The sequence below is a fragment of the Oncorhynchus masou genome, chromosome 22, assembly GCF_036934945.1.
Source record: "Oncorhynchus masou masou isolate Uvic2021 chromosome 22, UVic_Omas_1.1, whole genome shotgun sequence".
In the NCBI taxonomy this organism is placed as follows: domain Eukaryota; kingdom Metazoa; phylum Chordata; class Actinopteri; order Salmoniformes; family Salmonidae; genus Oncorhynchus; species Oncorhynchus masou.
In genome coordinates, this window is record NC_088233.1 from 20,301,537 (window position 1) to 20,320,976 (window position 19,440).

The 19,440-nt window shown below is 47.3% G+C and overlaps 1 protein-coding gene across 2 annotated transcripts in view; it reads left to right on the plus strand.

Annotated features, from left to right (window-relative positions):
- LOC135509160 (tetraspanin-9) overlaps positions 1-19,440 on the plus strand; it is a 319,454-nt gene that overhangs the window by 163,865 nt on the left and 136,149 nt on the right. Inside the window, exon 4 of one of the 2 annotated variants that reach the window (XM_064929578.1) lies at positions 6,379-6,458. In XM_064929578.1, coding sequence (XP_064785650.1) covers positions 6,396-6,458 — 63 coding nt within the window. In that variant the 5' untranslated portion in view covers positions 6,379-6,395. Of the gene's footprint in view, positions 1-5,307; positions 6,459-19,440 lie in introns of those variants that run through there. The other variant, XM_064929576.1, reaches the window with a different exon arrangement.

Genomic DNA, 19,440 nt, shown 5'->3' on the forward strand with positions numbered 1-19,440 from the left:
GGGGGTACCAGACACACGGGAGACTGACTGGTGTCTGACAAATTAGGGATGACCCCCTCTTGTTTGTTCTGTTTGGCCCCTGGTGACATTTGAGTTCCTGGAAGTGTGTGGTCCATTTAGGCTGTTTTATCACCTGACATGTCCTCCATGTTGTCCTTCATGTTGTCCTCCATGAACACAGCAACAGTTTCAGCCCCAGTGTGTATATAGTGTATAGAAAAACCAAGGGGAATGAGAGCTGAGATAGTGTGGGCAAACAGGCCCCTTGTCATTCTATTCCACTCACGCTCAGTCTTCCATGAGACTTTCACACTGGAGATGATCTACTATCACATGTCACATAGGACACACATACATAGGGCACACATACAGTATGTGGTACAGACTCGTTCTCTTTTGCAGGAACCGAAAAGACCGGTTTTAATGAATGTTGAAGAGCTGACCTCTATTTTCATAGATCTGTTGGTACCCCCTTTCTGCCTGCTGTGAATCCTGGGGTTTAGGAGATTGCTTTGGATTTCCCCCCTCGTATTCAGTTAACATATGCAGTAGAAAGCAAAGCAGTGATTTTCCAGCAAGGCTTTAGAATTGTCTCCCTGCTCCTGCTTGTAAGTCACTCCAGTCCAAGGGTGGGCAAACTTTTTCTTTAAAACAGACTCCTAAAATACTGTAGGCAGTTGAGAGAGTTCATCAAGGGTCACAGAGTCAGCAAAGCTGTATGAGTTTGAGCCTAAAACTGTGTTAAATGCCTCAACAGTATTATGACTGGAGATGTAACGGACATCATTTCAATTCAATAAGCACCTTCAAAATGGATTCATGACTGCCTTTAAATATCCAAACTACACTGAAAAAAAAAATATATAATATAGTTAAACGCAACATGTAAAATGTTGGTCCCATCTTTCATGAGCTGAAATAACAATCCTAGACATTTTCCATAGCACAAAAAGCATATTTCTCTCAAATGTTGTTCAAAAAGTCTTCACTGACGAGTCGCGGTTTTGGTCGGTTTCACGTTTATCGTTGAAGGAATGAGCGTTACACCGAGGCCTGTACTCTGAAGTGGGACCGATTTGGAGGTGGAGGGTCCGTCATGGTCTGGGGCGGTGTGTCACAGCATCATCGTACTGAGCTTGTTGTCATTGCAGGCATTCTCAACATTCTCTTACAGGGAAGACATCCTCCTCCCTCATGTGGTACCCTTCCAGCAGGCTCATCCTGACATGACCCTCCAGCACGACAATGCCACCAGCCATACTGCTCATTCTGTGTGGGATTTCCTGCAAGACAGGAATGTCAGTGTTCTGCAATGGCCAGTGAAGAGCCCGGATCTCAATCCCATTGAGCATGTCTGGGACCTGTTGGATCGGAGGGTGAGGGCTAGGGCCATTTCCCCCAGAAATGTTCGGGAACTTGCAGGTGGCTTGGTGGAAGAGTAGGGTAACATCTCACAGCAAGAACTGGCTAATCTGGTGCAGTCCATGAGGAGGAGATGCACTTCAGTACTTAATGCAGCTGGTGGCCACACCAGATACTGACTGTGACTTTTGATTTTGATCCCCCCCTGTGTTCAGGGACACATTATTCCATTTCTGTTAGTCACATGTCTGTGGAACTTGTTCAGTTTATGTCTCAGTTGTGGAATCTTGTTATGTTCATACAAATATTTACACATGTTAAGTTTGCTGAAATAAACGTAGTTGACAGTGAGAGGACGTTTCTTTTTTGTGAACTGTAACTCAGTTCCTGGAAGGGTACCACATCTTTGGAATTGTTATATTTTTGTTCATTGTAAAACAAAATAAAGCTATTGTTTGATGTTTTTTGGCTTGTGATCGATCACACATCTAATTTCTTCATGTGAAAATGGTTTTGGATTCCATTAAGAGCAGTTGCCCGAGTCGTAATCCTACAGATGTATATTTTCTTTATAATTTCTTCCAATAGTTTTAAAGAGAAACAATCCACCTAAGACAACTTTGCACTATTGGTCTAATTATTGAAGTGCTTCTTAAACACAGGAGGCTGCTGAGGGGAGGACGGCTCATAATAATGGCTGGAACTGGAACGGCTTTCTTCTGTGGACAAAGAGAGAGGACCAAAGCACAGCGTGGTTAGTGTTCAACATGTTTAATATAGACGATAAACGAGAACACTACAAAACAACAAATGAGAAAACTGAAACAGTCCTATCTGGTGCATAGACACAAAGACAGAAGACAACAAGACACAAAACCCAATACAAAACAGGCTACCTAAATATGGTTCCCAATCAGAGACAATGACAAACACCTGCCTCTGATTGAGAACCATATCAGTCCAAACAACAAACCCAACATAGAAACACAAAATATAGAATGCCCACTCAGCTCACGTCCTGACCAACACTAAAACAAAGAAAACACAAAAGAACTATGGTCAGAACGTGACAGGAACCAGCAAATGGAATTTCATCAAACACATAGAAACCATGTGTTTGATGTATTTGATACCATTCCACTTATTCCGCTTCAGTCATTAACATGAGCCCGTTCTCCCCAATTAAGGTGCCACCAACCTCCTGTGTAAATAAATAAGAACGAGCCCGCCACCCCCTACTGTTTCTGTTGTGTTGGCGGTGGTGCAATGTTGGATAGACTACATAAGCTTTAGTTCAATAGAGTTCCACACAGATATCACAGAACCAACACTGTCCATTTAATATTTACATTTCTACTTGTATTTTGTTGTTATACTCTTTCAGGCCATGATAGAAAAGCAGCAGTGTCTTGGTTAGAAGAGCCCTGAAATGGAGGATTCAAAGATGAATTCCTACTGAACACGAAGCTCGTCTTCCAGTATGCCTTTTTAGCATGTATTGAAGGAGCTGCCAGGTTTATTCAGCATCAGAGGGAAAGTTAGAATGAAGAATCCCTGTCCAACCCTGCTCTGCTGTACCACATCTATACACTGTATCTCCACTGCTCCTTTGCCCACTCCTCTGACTCTATGCTATAGACCTTGTCTCTCCAGAGTTTCTCTGAGTCTCTGAGTAACCTCTTGTTGCCTAATAAAGGACTTCAGAGCCCCATGCCTCTCTGTTCTCTTGTGTTGAGTGGATGGCGATGAGCTGAGCTGGGCTTGGCTCAGGAGGGAGTGAGAGGAGGAACGTGCCCTTGTGTCTGGTCGAGGCATCAGCAGCACATGCAAGCTAAGAAGCCCAAGCAACACAAACATTGGCACAGACACATGCATACACACACACACAAACACACGCACACGCACATACGCACTATACATACACATGGATTTAGTATTAGTAATGTAGATATGTGTTAGTGGTGAAGTAGGGGCCTGAGGGCACACAGTGTGTTGTGAAATCTGTGAATGTATTGTAATGTTTTAAAATTGTATAAACTGCCTTAATTTTTGCTGGACCCCAGGAAGAGTAGCGGCTGCTTTGGCAGCAGCTAAGGGGGATCCATAATAAATACAAATACCAATAGCCTTCTGATGAATACATGTCCTCCTCTGAGGTGGCGGCTACTGACACACAACATATTGAATTAAGAGTTAAGGTCCTGACGGGCTGTGATCAGACGACCCACGGGAGCTGAGACAATGCTTCTCCAGCACTCCATGGCACCACCAGGGACAGAGTATTCTGGGTCAAATATCCCCTGTTCTATCTGTGTGGGACTGCTTTCATAATTCTCATCCCATACCAGGATGACGTGAACAGCGACGCTGACATTGCCATTTTTTACAAGAAAGATGTGGTAGTACTGGGAGCAATTGGAAGTTTGCCAGTTCCATACCTTTTAATACTACTTAATTATAATTATAGACCTGTGTCATTTTTGGTATGGTATTGCTCATTTAAAAAAGACATATGTTAATGGTTTGTGATTTGGAGGAACACTTCCATTGTTCCTAGCTGATTAAGACTAGTATAATGTGATTTTGTCTCGTGTTGTCTTCCAACCACTACCATCAAGCTCCAGGATGACAGACTGGTTAGAGCCGTGTATACACTGTAGAAACACAAGATACATGGATCAGTGTATCTCTGTGTATACAGGGCATTACTGGGTTTACTTTATTAAGACCATTCAGGTGGAACTCTGCTCCATCCGTCTCTGAGCTGCAGCCATCACGAGCACTCAACCTCACCTTGCTGACAGAGAGAGAGGGACCGTTACCACAGCACAGCAGTACAGGGTAAAGATCAGGCTGTTTTCACAAACCCAACCCAGCGAAAGGGCTATGTGAGTGGTTGGACAGATAATGTTATCACTGTTGTTTGTACGGTGGCTCTCTGAAGGAAAAGATGTGGCATAGCAAAGGAAACTCAAAAGCTGTATAAAAATGTTGCAAATCTTTTATCCCCATCTCATAAAATCAGCATGTACGATATGATTGAAATGGCCTCTCTATCAGTGGGGGGGGGGGGGGGTTGATATCTGATCTGGTAAAATGCATTTTTCTCTTTGTCCACATATCATGTACATTTAGGCTTCTGACATTGTATTTCAAACCAGAGGGTTAGATAAATGTAAGGACGCAGCTCTAGAATATTAGAGCTGTAATATGTTGTCAGCTCCATGTGTGAAACAACTGAGAGAGTCGGTGTTTGACCCTGTGTTTCCATAGGAAAGTGTTGAGTATCTTTAAGCCACTCTCCCATTTCCATGCTTGAAATGGTGCAATAATTCCAAAGGCTGGGTCTCTGCCAATTTATCAGTGCTCCTTGCATGGAAGTGAGCCGACATTGTGCAACTGACGATTTTGTGACAAGGCTGCACATAGCCTCTGCAAGTCTGCATGAAGTAATCCTCCTAATCATGATCGTGCTCTGATGTCATCTTATCCAGCCTTTCACAAATAGAAAATAAATAGCCACTGTGAAAGTTAATTGGGCGTAAATATATCAAGTGTCTCAATGAAATCACAGGTTTGAAGGTTTTATCAGACTGTGCCAGAGAAGTCCACCCCACCCTTCACCCACACCACCAACACGTTTCCTTGGACTCATGCTTTTTCGTATTATTAATGAATGGCCTCTATGACCCCCTGAAGCACAGACAACACTGAGGAAATTAATGAACTTGTATAGTCAAAGCTGTGTTATGATCAGCTTATTAAAGACATGGTCGGGGCACAGGGGAGGAGCCTGGGTTGGGTTGTCTGTAGCCGCCTGCAACTGCCTCATTGGCTGCTCCCTCAGCAGTGGGGAGGGGTTGATGAGAGGCAGGGAGCAAGAGAGTAAGAGGGAGAGCAGTGAGAAGAGGGGGGGGGACAAGGGCAGTGCTCTAGTTAAGGGGGATAGGATAGGGAATGCCTGTTAGATGCATCTTGCCGGTAATAGCACACATCAGCCACGGCACTGCGACTGACAGCACAGGCAGAGAGCGGGGGACTGAGCAGCTGAGCACAGAATTGTACAATGAGAGAGAGAGAGAATAACTGAATCAGATTATCATCAGCACGTTGGAGAGCGCAAAGCACAGAGGACTGAGTGAGCGCAGGAAAGGAGGAGAAGAAGAGGAGAGAGGAATACATATACAGGATTGTGTTGTATGGGGGGGGGCAAAAGTTTCCAGCTCCCCAGGCAGAAATCAGTCCTGAGGTCAGCAGTAGGGAGGAAGAAGTGGAGCAGCTGAGAGTTGGAGAGAAATATTCACAGGCACACACACAGCACAGCAGTGTGGAGATCCAGGGGACACTATTGAAACTTACTGACTCAAGGACGTAGCTTGCTGTAACTCATCAGGGTAATAATGCTCCTCGCTGGACTAGGACGTCTCTGCATGGCTAACTCAGGAGCATGAGAGCAGACATTGGACACCGGGCAGACGACACATAGAGCCGGGAATATTGCCTGTGTCTTCCTTTTACTTACCCGATACAGTGTAGTCGTGCCATTGTTGGGGGGATAGAACAATTCAGAGTTTCTGGGCTTGGAGAGAACCAGTACAGATCAGAGAGGGAGAGAGGAGACTGCTGGAGGGGGAGAGTTGTGTCCTCTCATCTCTGAGACATGGTAGAGTGTGTTACGGTAGAGAGCCCCTCAACAGCAGTGTTAGCCCAAGAGCATGGAGAAGTCCAGCAGTGAGGAGTCAGCCATTCACCGCAGCCCATCCGTGGATAGCCTTGACTCCGACTTTGTCCGCGACTCCACGTCTGGCCGCCCATTCGGCGGCCGCGGCTTCACCGCTGGCGCGTTCTACGGCTCTACGGGGCCGCGCGGTACCACCGCACAGGGGCAGGCTGGGACAGCGGCCGACACCAGCGTCAACGTCGGAGGAGACAAGAGCAGCAATAACAAGTACACGGCGCCCAAAGGCAGCAAATACGTGGTCTTTTACCTGGATCTATCCTTTGTGTTCCTTTTAGAGTTCAAGAAGTACAACATGGCACGGGGCTGTCTCTGCTGTTTGAAGTACATGATGTTCTTCTTCAACCTCGTCTTCTGGGTAAGCAAAGCATTATTTTACTATGTTGTTCTTCTCTTTCACATCTCTCCATCATGCCTTCTCTCTTTTTTGGGGTGCTAGTTATATATCTGTATGGATGTAGAAGCAGTGTGATGCTGACATGATTCTTGAAGTTACTCAGCAGATACAAACGTAAAAGGGGTAGTCATTAGTTTAACAGTCATATGAGCAAGACAAGATGATAAAATGCCATATTACATAATAGTTGTAAACTGATATACTGATCATTTAAAGATTTCTCTTCAGGCATATAAGAGAGAAAGATTTATGCTGGGGCTCATAATAATTTGCATGTTACTATTCCTGGTTGTCATTAAGTCGTTGAAATGGTTGCTCCAGCATGTCTCCCTGTGTGTGCTCTGCTGGGGCTGCCACTCATTCAGATGGCTTTACAACATGGGTCCTCATGCGTGCTGCTGATTTACTGCAAACATTATAAGTATTTAGCGTGTTAAGTTGTCTAGGCAAAGAACAGGGGGTATTGCTTACATGTATGAGATGGAAGCATGACATATCTGTGGATTGATTATGAATGATTTAGAATGACTGAGAATGTTTCCATTCATTTTGGTGAGCCACTGAAGAGAAGATAGATAAGATTAATCTGATTTGTGGTTTTTATTTACTTTGTATTTCACACATTGACATTTTTTTATGTTTTGGATTTAAAGATTGGTCCGTGCCACTAAAAATTGAAAATCACAAATGTAGCAGGATTTTCTATATGTTTTACACCTTTAACAGCACTTCCACCCATCATCCAATCTAATCAAAATATCCCAGTTTTGATTTCAGTGGACATAATGCATCTGTTGTTTTGTTTGTGAAAGTGGGCATCCCCTGGAATATTGAACCAGTGGATTATGGGGGCTTAGTTGATGGGTCAGAGTCTTTTGTGTGGAGCCAATCATGCGTGAAGCATAATAACATCACAACATAACAGGGTCTACATCTCCAATCACGTCACCACTAGCCTACTACGTGCACCCTGCAATCTGGGGCACATCTGAGGCTCAGGCTCCAGGCTGCTGCACATTATATCTGAACTATAGGTAGACCAACTGTCCACAGCACAGAGCAGATTCCAATGTAACTCAAGGGCAAAACATCCACTCAGGCCCAGAGGGGTATGTCTGTCTGATTGCCAAGGCAGGCTCAGATCAGACAAGGTGTGTTTACAGTTCGTGTGGAATCTGGAGGGATCAGAGGCTAGGCCGGACCGATGGATGGCGGCTGAGGTCATTGTGTCAGTGCTGCCCTGACTTTCCCGGGGCCTGTGTTGCTAAATCTGTACTTAACCCCTATTGGTGAACATAAACCCCCACATCAATAACCTGCAGCTCTAGCTCCACACTGGGAGGAGGGGGAGGAGGAGGAGGAGTAGGAGGGAGGGAGTGGGGAGAGTAAAGGTTACCACTGCATGTACCCTCCTGGGGTTGGTTAGAGTAAAGGTTACCACTGCATGTACCCTCCTGGGGTTGGTTAGAGTAAAGGTTACCACTGCATGTACCCTCCTCCTGGGGTAGGTTAGAGTAAAGGTTACCACTGCATGTACCCTCTTGGCGTTGGTTAGAGTAAAGGTTACCATTGCATGTACCCTCCTGGAGTTGGTTAGAGTAAAGGTTACCACTGCATGTACCCTCTTGGCGTTGGTTAGAGTAAAGGTTACCACTGCATGTACCCTCTTGGCGTTGGTTAGAGTAAAGGTTACCACTGCATGTACCCTCTTGGCATTGGTTAGAGTAAAGGTTACCACTGCATGTACCCTCTTGGCGTTGGTTAGAGTAAAGGTTACCACTGTATGTACCCTCCTCCTGGGGTTGGTTAGAGTAAAGGTTACCACTGCATGTACCCTCTTGGCGTTGGTTAGAGTAAAGGTTACCACTGCATGTACCCTCCTGGAGTTGGTTAGAGTAAAGGTTACCACTGCATGTACCCTCCTGGGGTTGGTTAGAGTAAAGGTTACCACTGCATGTACCCTCCTGGGGTTGGTTAGAGTAAAGGTTACCACTGCATGTACCCTCTTGGCGTTGGTTAGAGTAAAGGTTACCACTGCATGTACCCTCCTGGGGTTGGTTAGAGTAAAGGTTACCACTGCATGTACCCTCCTGGGGTTGGTTAGAGTAAAGGTTACCACTGCATGTACCCTCCTCCTGGGGTTGGTTAGAGTAAAGGTTACCACTGCATGTACCCTCCTGGGGTTGGTTAGAGTAAAGGTTACCACTGCATGTACCCCCCTGGGGTTGGGTAGAGTAAAGGTTACCACTGCATGTACCCTCCTGGGGTTGGTTAGAGTAAAGGTTAACACTGCATGTACCCTCCTGGGGTTGGTTAGAGTAAAGGTTATCACTGCATGTACCCTCCTGGGGTTGGTTAGAGTAAAGGTTACCACTGCATGTAACCTCCTGGGGTTGGGGAGAGTAAATGTTACCACTGCATGTACCCTCCTGGGGTTGGTTAGAGTAAAGGTTACCACTGCATGTACCCTCCTGGGTTGGGGAGAGTAAAGGTTACCACTGCATGTACCCTCCTGGGGTTGATTAGAGTAAAGGTTACCACTGCATGTACCCTCCTGGGGTTGGGGAGAGTAAAGGTTACCACTGCATGTACCCTCCTGGGGTTGGGGAGAGTAAAGGTTACCACTGCATGTACCCTCCTGGGGTTGGGGAGAATAAAGGTCAACACTGCATGTACCCTCCTGGGGTTGGTTAGAGTAAAGGTTACCACTGCATGTACCCTCCTGGGGTTGGTTAGAGTAAAGGTTACCACTGCATGTACCCTCCTGGGGTTGGTTAGAGTAAAGGTTACCACTGCATGTACCCTCCTGGGGTTGGTTAGAGTAAAGGTTACCACTGCATGTACCCTCCTGGGGTTGGGTAGAGTAAAGGTTACCACTGCATGTACCCTCCTGGGGTTGGGGAGAGTAAAGGTTACCACTGCATGTACCCTCCTGGGGTTGGGGAGAGTAAAGGTTACCACTGCATGTACCCTCCTGGGGTTGGGGAGAGTAAAGGTTACCACTGCATGTACCCTCCTGGGGTTGGGTAGAGTAAAGGTTACCACTGCATGTACCCTCCTGGGGTTGGTTAGAGTAAAGGTTACCACTGCATGTACCCTCCTGGGGTTGGGGAGAGTAAAGGTTACCACTGCATGTACCCTCCTGGGGTTGGTTAGAGTAAAGGTTACCACTGCATGTACCCTCCTGGGGTTGGGGAGAGTAAAGGTTACCACTGCATGTACCCTCCTGGGGTTGGTTAGAGTAAAGGTTACCACTGCATGTACCCTCCTGGGGTTGGTTAGCGTAAAGGTTACCACTGCATGTACCCTCCTGGGGTTGGGTAGAGTAAATGTTACCACTGCATGTACCCTCCTGGGGTTGGTTAGAGTAAAGGTTGCCACTGCATGTACCCTCCTGGGGTTGGGTAGAGTAAAGGTTACCACTGCATGTACCCTCCTGGGGTTGGGTAGAGTAAAGGTCACCACTGCATGTACCCTCCTGGGGTTGGGGAGAGTAAAGGTTGCCACTGCATGTACCCTCCTGGGGTTGGGCAGAGTAAAGGTTGCCACTGCATGTACCCTCCTGGGGTTGGGTAGAGTAAAGGTTACCACTGCATGTACCCTCCTGGGGTTGGGAGAGTAAAGGTTACCACTGCATGTACCCTCCTGGGGTTGGGAGAGTAAAGGTTACCACTGCATGTACCCTCCTGGGGTTGGGTAGAGTAAAGGTTACCACTGCATGTACCCTCCTGGGGTTGGGTAGAGTAAAGGTTACCACTGCATGTACCCTCCTGGGGTTGGGGAGAGTAAAGGTTACTAAACCGTTGATCTACGTGCGTGGGTGCACGTGGATGGAGTGGGATTTTTAGAGTGGCGGACACCTTTTGGTAACATGAAATCCTCGCAAGCTAGCTAGCAAGTATTTGTATACTTCCCGGTGTAACTTAAAACATTATCCCAGTTTGATATGCTGCTTGTGTATTCATTCCCATATCAGTTCAAATAGAAAAATAAAACATGTTTTGGTCACAGAGAAAAAAGCACATTGCTAGCTAGTTGGCTATAGCAGTTGTAGTGGTTAGAGCATTGGACCAGTAACCGAAAGGTTGCTGGATCGAGTCACTGAGCTGACAAGGTAAAAATCTGTCGTTCTGCCCCTGAGCAAGGCAGTTAGCCCACTGTTCCCCGAAGACCTGGATGTTGATTATGGCAGCCCTCCGCACCTCTCTGATTCAGAGGGGTGGGGTTAAATGCGGAAGACACATTTCAGTTGAATGCATTCAGTTGTACAACTGACTAGGTATCCCCCTTTCCCTAATCACTAGTTATTGCTTCTCAACATAATACCTTTTTGGGTGGTGTCTTGTTGTTTGGTTTACTGTTATGAACAGTCCCTGAGATTATATTTGGTTAGCAATGCAAAATAGGCTACTTTGATAATTAGCCTATATAACCTATAGATCAGATCAAGGAGCCAGGGGATATCACTGACCCTGCTCCCACAGCTGCGGAAGGAAGGACACGGCGTGTCTCAATTTTCAGGTAGTAAATAAGTATGCTGAATGCTGGAGCATATTGCAAGTAGCCACCCCTTTTGTGACAAAAACAACATTAGAACTAGTGATGGGAAGTTTGGCTTTTTTTACAGACTCTAATCTTCTCGAGTCATTCTGTCAAAAGAACAAATCTTTCGGCTCATTTGGTTCATTTGAGTCAGTAATGCCCAGAGAACGCAGGACCCCCTACCAGTGACGATGAACTGAAAACTGGAAATGGTCATGATTCTACAAGCCTGTTGTTCTCACATCCCGTTCACCATAGGGGGCTTATTGGAGCTGTCATGTATGACTGAGACTTGTAAAAGTGTGCTTTAAACTAGCTGTTCCCAAACTTTTTTACTCAGGCCTCCCTTCCAGCATTGGAGAACATCCCATGCGAGCGCATGCCTTGTGCTTCAAGTTACCACTGTAAGCCCTGTGGAGGGAATGGAGAATGAGGGAGTATAGCGAAGCTGGTGTGCGGCTCAGGGGAGGCCACCTCCGCACCACCACTCCAATCTGGAGTGTCGGAGCTGAGGCCCTGGGCAGGTAGAGTAACCTTGCGAGTGCCACAGGGAGAGCAGCTCTATCTCAGGTGTGTCAGAATACAGGGCTGCTTTTTACTCTGTCCCCAGTTCCCATGCCCCTCTGTCTAGAGGCAGGGGTGGGACTGATGGAAGCCTGTGATGGGCCCCAGTTCCCATGCCCCTCTGTCTAGAGGCAGGGGTGGGACTGATGGAAGCCTGTGATGGGCCCCAGTTCCCATGCCCCTCTGTCTAGAGGCAGGGGTGGGACTGATGGAAGCCTGTGATGGGCCCCAGTTCCCATGCCCCTCTGTCTAGAGGCAGGGGTGGGACTGATGGAAGCCTGTGATGGGCCCCAGTTCCCATGCCCCTCTGTCTAGAGGCAGGGGTGGGACTGATGGAAGCCTGTGATGGGCCCCAGTTCCCATGCCCCTCTGTCTAGAGGCAGGGGTGGGACTGATGGAAGCCTGTGACGGGCCCCAGTTCAGCGACAGACAGAGGAGCATGGGAACTGGGGGAAAGGATACTCTACCTGCCCAGGGCCTCAGCTCTGACACCTCAGATTGGAGCCGAGTTGGCCTCCCGTGAGCCACACACCAGCTTCGCTATATTCCCTCATCCTCCATTCCCTCAACAGGGCTTACAGTGGTAACTTGAAGCACAAGGTAAACAACGGCAGGCACTCCACACATTACATTTACGTTTCAGTAATTTAGCAGACGCTCTTATCCAGTGCGACTTACAGTTAGTACATTCATCTGAAGATAGCTTTGATGGGACAACCACATATCTCAGTCATAGTACATAGATTTTCCTCAGGAAAGTAGCTATCACCAAAGTCAGTGCTAGTAGGAGGCATGTCCAATGCACTTATCTCCAGGCCTCTTCCGCAGTTGTTGACCATCTGGCTTCTCTTACTTATGTGGATTAGTGTTAGTCTGAGCTGCGGGGGGGAGTTCTGGGGCAGGTCAGAGTATCTGGTGGGTTAGTGTTAGTCTGAGCTGCGGGGGGGAGTTCTGGGGCAGGTCAGAGTATCTGGTGGGTTAGTGTTAGTCTGAGCTGCGGGGGGGAGTTCTGGGGCAGGTCAGAGTATCTGGTGGGTTAGTGTTAGTCTGAGCTTGGGGGGGGGGGGGGGGTTCGTGGGCAAGTCAGAGTATCTGGTGGGTTAGTGTTAGTCTGAGCTGCGGGGGGGAGTTCTGGGGCAGGTCAGAGTATCTGGTGGGTTAGTGTTAGTCTGAGCTGCGGGGGGGAGTTCTGGGGCAGGTCAGAGTATCTGGTGGGTTAGTGTTAGTCTGAGCTTGGGGGGGGAGTTCTGGGGCAGGTCAGAGTATCTGGTGGGTTAGTGTTAGTCTGAGCTGCAGGGGGAGTTCTGGGGCAGGTCAGAGTATCTGGTGGGTCAGTGTTAGTCTGAGCTGCGGGGGGTTCTTGGGCAGGTCAGAGTATCTGGTGGGTTAGTGTTAGTCTGAGCTTGGGGGGAGGGGGGTTCTGGGGCAGGTCAGAGTATCTGTTGGGTCAGTGTTAGTCTGAGCTGCGGGGGGAGTTCTGGGGCATGTCAGAGTATCTGGTGGGTTAGTGTTAGTCTGAGCTGCGGGGGAGTTCTGTGGCAGGTCAGAGTATCTGGTGGGTTAGTGTTAGTCTGAGCTTCTGGGGGGGGAGTTCTGTGGCAGGTCAGAGTATCTGGTGGGTTAGTGTTAGTCTGAGCTACGGGGGGGGTTCTGGGGCAGGTCAGAGTATCTGGTGGGTTAGTGTTAGTCTGAGCTACGGGGGGGGGTTCTGGGGCAAGTCAGAGTATCTGGTGGGTTAGTGTTAGTCTGAGCTGCGGGGGGAGTTCTGTGGCAGGTCAGAGTATCTGGTGGGTTAGTGTTAGTCTGAGCTGCGGGGGGAGTTCTGGGGCAGGTCAGAGTATCTGGTGGGTTAGTGTTAGTCTGAGCTTGGGGGGGGGGGGAGTTCTGGGGCAGGTCAGAGTATCTGGTGGGTTAGTGTTAGTCTGAGCTTGGGGGGGGAGTTCCGTGGCAGGTCAGAGTATCTGGTTGGTTAGTGTTAGTCTGAGCTTGGGGGGGGAGTTCTGTGGCAGGTCAGAGTATCTGGTGGGTTAGTGTTAGTCTGAGCTGCGGGGGGAGTTCTGTGGCAGGTCAGAGTATCTGGTGGGTTAGTGTTAGTCTGAGCTTGGGGGGGGAGGGGGGGTTCTGTGGCAGGTCAGAGTATCTGGTGGGTTAGTGTTAGTCTGAGCTGCGGGGGGAGTTCTGGGGCAGGTCAGAGTATCTGGTGGGTTAGTGTTAGTCTGAGCTGCGGGGGGGGAGTTCTGTGGCAGGTCAGAGTATCTGGTGGGTTAGTGTTAGTCTGAGCTGCGGGGGGGGGGGGAGTTCTGTGGCAGGTCAGAGTATCTGGTGGGTTAGTGTTAGTCTGAGCTTGGGGGAGGGGGGTTCTGGGGCAGGTCAGAGTATCTGGTGGGTTAGTGTTAGTCTGAGCTGCGGGGGGGGAGTTCTGGGGCAGGTCAGAGTATCTGGTGGGTTAGTGTTAGTCTGAGCTGCGGGGGGAGTTCTGGGGCAGGTCAGAGTATCTGGTGGGTTAGTGTTAGTCTGAGCTGCGGGGGAGTTCTGTGGCAGGTCAGAGTATCTGGTGGGTTAGTGTTAGTCTGAGCTGCTGGGGGGGGTCTGGGGCAGGTCAGAGTATCTGGTGGGTTAGTGTTAGTCTGAGCTACGGGGGGGGGGGGTTCTGGGGCAGGTCAGAGTATCTGGTGAGTTAGTGTTAGTCTGAGCTACGGGGGGGGGGTTCTGGGGCAGGTCAGAGTATCTGTTGGGTTAGTGTTAGTCTGAGCTGCGGGGGGAGTTCTGGGGCAGGTCAGAGTATCTGGTGGGTTAGTGTTAGTCTGAGCTACGGGGGGGGGGCAGGTCAGAGTATCTGGTGGGTTCTGGGGCAGGTCAGAGTATCTGGTGGGTTAGTGTTAGTCTGAGCTGCTGGGGGGAGTTCTGTGGCAGGTCAGAGTATCTGGTGGGTTAGTGTTAGTCTGAGCTACGGGGGGGTTCTGGGGCAGGTCAGAGTATCTGTTGGGTCAGTGTTAGCCTGAGCTGCGGTGGGGGGGGGGGGTTCTGGGGCAGGTCAGCGTATCTGGTGGGTTAGTGTTAGTCTGAGCTGCTGGGGGGGGGGAGTTCTGTGTTATGTCAGAGTATCTGGTGGGTTAGTAGTCGGGATTGAAAGTCTCCTTCAGGTGACGCACAGCACCAGCAATAAAGCCAATGTTTATGCCAATCACATTGAATCACAGTGGCTTTGCTCAAAAGACAGTGATGACTGGACTACATATTGGTTTGACACACAGCAAGATTCTGTTGGCTGTGATTTCCTCCAGCATGTGTGTCAGCTAGCAGACTGGCGCTGGTGTATTTGCAGCCCCCTGCTCTGTGTTCTCTCTCTCTGTCTGACAGAAACTCCGGTCTGCTCTGCCCTCCTTCACTCCCTCCACTATTAATCGGTTCCTTCTCCCTAAAACCTCCCTGTTTCCTTCCTTTCTCTAACACTTCCTTTGTTAGGGAGGAGGAACCGAAAAAAAAAAAGAAAAAAAAAAAAAAGCAAAGCCTCATTTTGATATTTATATGTAGAGAATAAATGTCCGCTCAGCATCCTTATAAAGTGCCAAAGCATTGGTGATATCGAAGCTAATCTTTTGTGAGAGGAGTAGAGAAACCAACTGTGCATTCATCAATTCCTATGCTTGCTTATTTATATGCCATTTGGATGACATGTTGGTAGACACACTATGAGTCGGACAGCAAGATTGGGTTTGCTGTGATTTAGCTGATTGGAGTATCTGTATTTATGTTGACGTTTTTGTTTTAAATGTTGCTAGCCACCACCCAAATAAACTAGTTTCAAACCTATTGATAGTTTCAAGGTGTGTGTGTGTGTGTGTGTGTGTGTGTGTGTGTGTGTGTGTGTGTGTGTGTGTGTGTGTGTGTGTGTGTGTGTGTGTGTGTGTGTTTGTGTGCGTGCGTGCGTGCGTGCGTGCGTGTGCATGCATGTGTGTGCATGTGCACGCGCTTTCCTAGTTGAATGGTAACTCTATAAAGCTTTGCCTTGGTAAACATTTCACTCATGCTGTCCCATTCCTCCATAACACGGGTTTCGATACAAGGTGTCGAAGCAATTTGCCTGCTATTTTTGGCCCTCACAGAGTGCTAAAAAGTTCACTAATCCACAGCCCCTCAGCCCCAATGGACTTCAAATTGTAACAACCATAATGACGTCCTCTCTCACCAGAAGTCTATCACAAGTTACCTTAATCCCTTACTGCTAGGGGATGTATAGGTTGTTCTGAAATAGAGGTCCACTGATTTGTTTGAAATCCTGAAACCAGCTTTTAATCATTCATAATGCCTTCTTCCATGGAATTCCAATACCGCCATGCAAACTGATTAATGAGGCTTGTGCTGTTTACGAATGGCCTAAGTAACACATTACTAATCGACCTGGCCCGGGTATCCTGGAAGGATATTGACCTCATTCTGTCAGTAGAGGATGCCTGGTAATTCTTTAAAAGTGCTTTCCTCATCATCTTAAATAAGCATGCCCCATTCAAAAAATGTAGAACAGGAACAGATATAGTTCACTCCAGACCTGACTACCCTTGACCAGCACGAAAACATCCTGTGGCGTTCTGCATTAGCATCGAATAGCCCCCGTGATATGCAACCAATATACACAGGCAGTTAGGAAAGCAAGGGCTAGCTTTTTCAACAGACATTTGCATCCTGTAGCACAAACTCCAAAGGGTTCTGGGACACTGTAAAGTCCATGGAGAATAAGAGCACCTCCTCCCAGCTGCCCACTGCACTAAGGCTAGGAAACACAGTCACCACCGATAAATCAACAATAATCGATAATTTCAGTAAGCATTTTTCTATGGCTGGCCATGTTTTCCATCTGGCTACCCCTACCCCGGTCAACAGCTCTTCACCTCCCACAGCAACTTGCCCAAGCCTCCCCATTTCTCTTTCACCCAAATCCAGATAGCTGATTTTCTCAAAGAGCTGCAAAATCTGGACCCCTACAATTCAGCTGGGATAGACAATCTGGACCCTCTCTTTCTAAAATGAAATGCCAAAATTGTTGCAACCCCTATTACTAGCCTGTTCAACCTCTCTTTCATATCGTCTGAGATCCCCAAAGATTGGAAAGCTGCCACAGTCATCCCCGTCGGGGAGACACTCTAGACCCAAACTGCTACAGACCTATATCTATCCTACCCTGCCTTTCTAAGGTCTTCGAAAGCCAAGTTAACAAACAGATCACCGACCATTTCGAATCACCGTACCTTCTCCACTATGCAATCTGGTTTCCAAGCTGGTCATGGGTGCACCTCAGCCACGCTCAAGGTCCTACACAACATCATAACCGCCATCGATAAAAGACAGTACTGTGCAGCCGTCTTCATAGACCTGGCCAAGACTTTCGACTCTGTCAATCACCACATTCTTATCGGCAGACTCAACAGCCTTGGTTTCTCAAATGACTGCCTTGCCTGGTTCACCAACTACTTCTCAGACATAGTTCAGTGTGTCAAATCGGAGGACCTGTTGTCCGGACCTCTGGCAGTCTCTATGGGGGTGCTACAGGTTTCAACTCTCCGATTGACTTTTTTCTCTGTATACATCAATGATGCCACTCTCGCTGCTTGTGATTCTCTGATCCTCCTCTACGTAGACGACACCATTCTGTATACTTCTGGCCCTTCTTTGGACACAGTGTTAACTAACCTCCAGACGAGCTTCAATGCCATACAAATCTCCTTCCATGGCCTCCAACTGCTCTTAAATGCAAGTAAAACTAAGTGCATGCTCTTAAACCGGTCACTGCCTGCACCTGCCAGCCCATCCAGCATCACTACTCTGGACAGTTCTGACTTAGAATATGTGGCAACTACAAATACCTATGTGTCTGGTTAGACTGTAACCTCTCCTTCCAGACTCACATTAAGCATCTCCAATCCAAAATTAAATCTAGAATCAGCTTCCTATTTTGCAACAAAGCATCCTTCACTCATGCTGCCAAACATGCCCCCATAAAACTGACTATCCTACCAATCCTTGACTTCGGCAATGTCATTTACAAAATAGCCACCAACACTCAAATTGGATGCAGTCTATCACAGTGCCACCCGTTTGTCACCAAAGCCCCATATACTACCCACCACTGCGACCTGTATGCTCTCATTGTCACGACTTCCGCCGAAGTCAGCCGCTCCATTCTTCAATTATCTATTGGTTTTGTCTTGTTCCATTCACACCTGGTTTGCATTCCCCAATCACACTACATGCATTTATTTATCCGTTCCACCTCATGTCTTTGTGTGTAATTATTTTGTCTGTTACGTGTGGGGTGGCAGGGTAGCCTAGTGGTTAGTGGTTAGAGCATTGGACTAGTAACTGAAAGGTTGCAAGTTCAAACCCCTGAGCTGACAAGGTACAAATCTGTCGTTCTGCCCCTGAACAGGCAGTTAACCCACTGTTACTAGGCCGTCATTGAAAATGAGAATTTGTTCTTAACTGACTTGCCTAGTTAAATAAAGGTAAAGTTAAAAAAAAAAAAAAATATGTGTTGTACGCACTAGGCTATGCACATGTTATTTTCTGTGTGTTTTTACGAAGCTTATTTGTAATGCTATACATTTATGTGGTGTGACATTTGTGCACGCTATACACTTTGCCTTGTTGGCTGGAGGAGGTTTTTGACGCAGCTGCGTCAATCTGTATATCTCTCCTGACGGAATAGTGTGCGCCTGTTCACAATTCTCTGCGCTCCTGCACCTAACTTCCCCACAAGTACGCACACGCCTGATACTCGTTGGCTGGCCTCGCTTCATATTCTTCACAAAACCCACTGGCTCCATGTCATCTATAAGTCTTTGCTAGGTAAAACCCCACCTTATCTCAGCTCACTGGTCACCATAGCAGCACCCACCCATAACATGCGCTCGAGCAGGTATATTTCACTGGTCACCCCCAAAGCCAATTCCTCCTTTTGGCAGCCTCTCCTTCCAGTTCTCTGCTGCCAATGACTGGAACGAACTGCAAAAATCACTGAAGCTGGAGACTCATATCTCCCTCACTAACTTTAAGCACCATCTGTCAGAGCAGCTCACAGATCAATGCACCTGTACATAGCCCATCTGTAAATAGCCCATCCAACTACCTCATCCCCATACTATTATTTATTTTATTTATTTTGCTCCTTTGCACCCGTGTCTCTTCTTGCACTCATCTTCTGCACATCTATCACTCCAGTGTTTAATTGCTATATTGTAATTATTTCTTCACTATGGCCTATTTATTGCCTTACCTCCCTTATCCTACCTCATTTGCACATAGTGAATGTAGACCTTTTATTTTTCTATTGTATTATTGACTGTACGTTTGTTTATTCCATGTGTAACTCTGTGTTGCTGTTTGTGTGGCACTGCTTTGCTTTATCTTGGCCAGGTCGCAGTTGTAAATGAGAACTGGTTCTCAACTAGCCTACCTGGTTAAATAAAGGTGAAAATATTTTTTTTTTATTAAAGTATTGAGAAGCTAAATCGATCAATTCTTTAGGTTAATAAAGACAATTCATATCCATCCGTAACATTACAAAAGCACATCATCTTGCCATGTCCATTTTTACAAATATGGACATGGCATATCTGATCCTCCTGCATTGGACCTTGCATTTAATTTCTTTACATTTACATAGAAGAAATGTTGACGTAGTTAATATGCATTTAATTATTATACGTTTTGTATTTAGCACCCCCACAGGAGAAGGCAAAGCCTTGGCTCAATATTCCTACACTAACCTGCTCTTTGAATATCTCCATTCTATACCCTCTCTCCCTGCCTGTGTCAAATAGCTAAGTGTCTGAGGAGATCA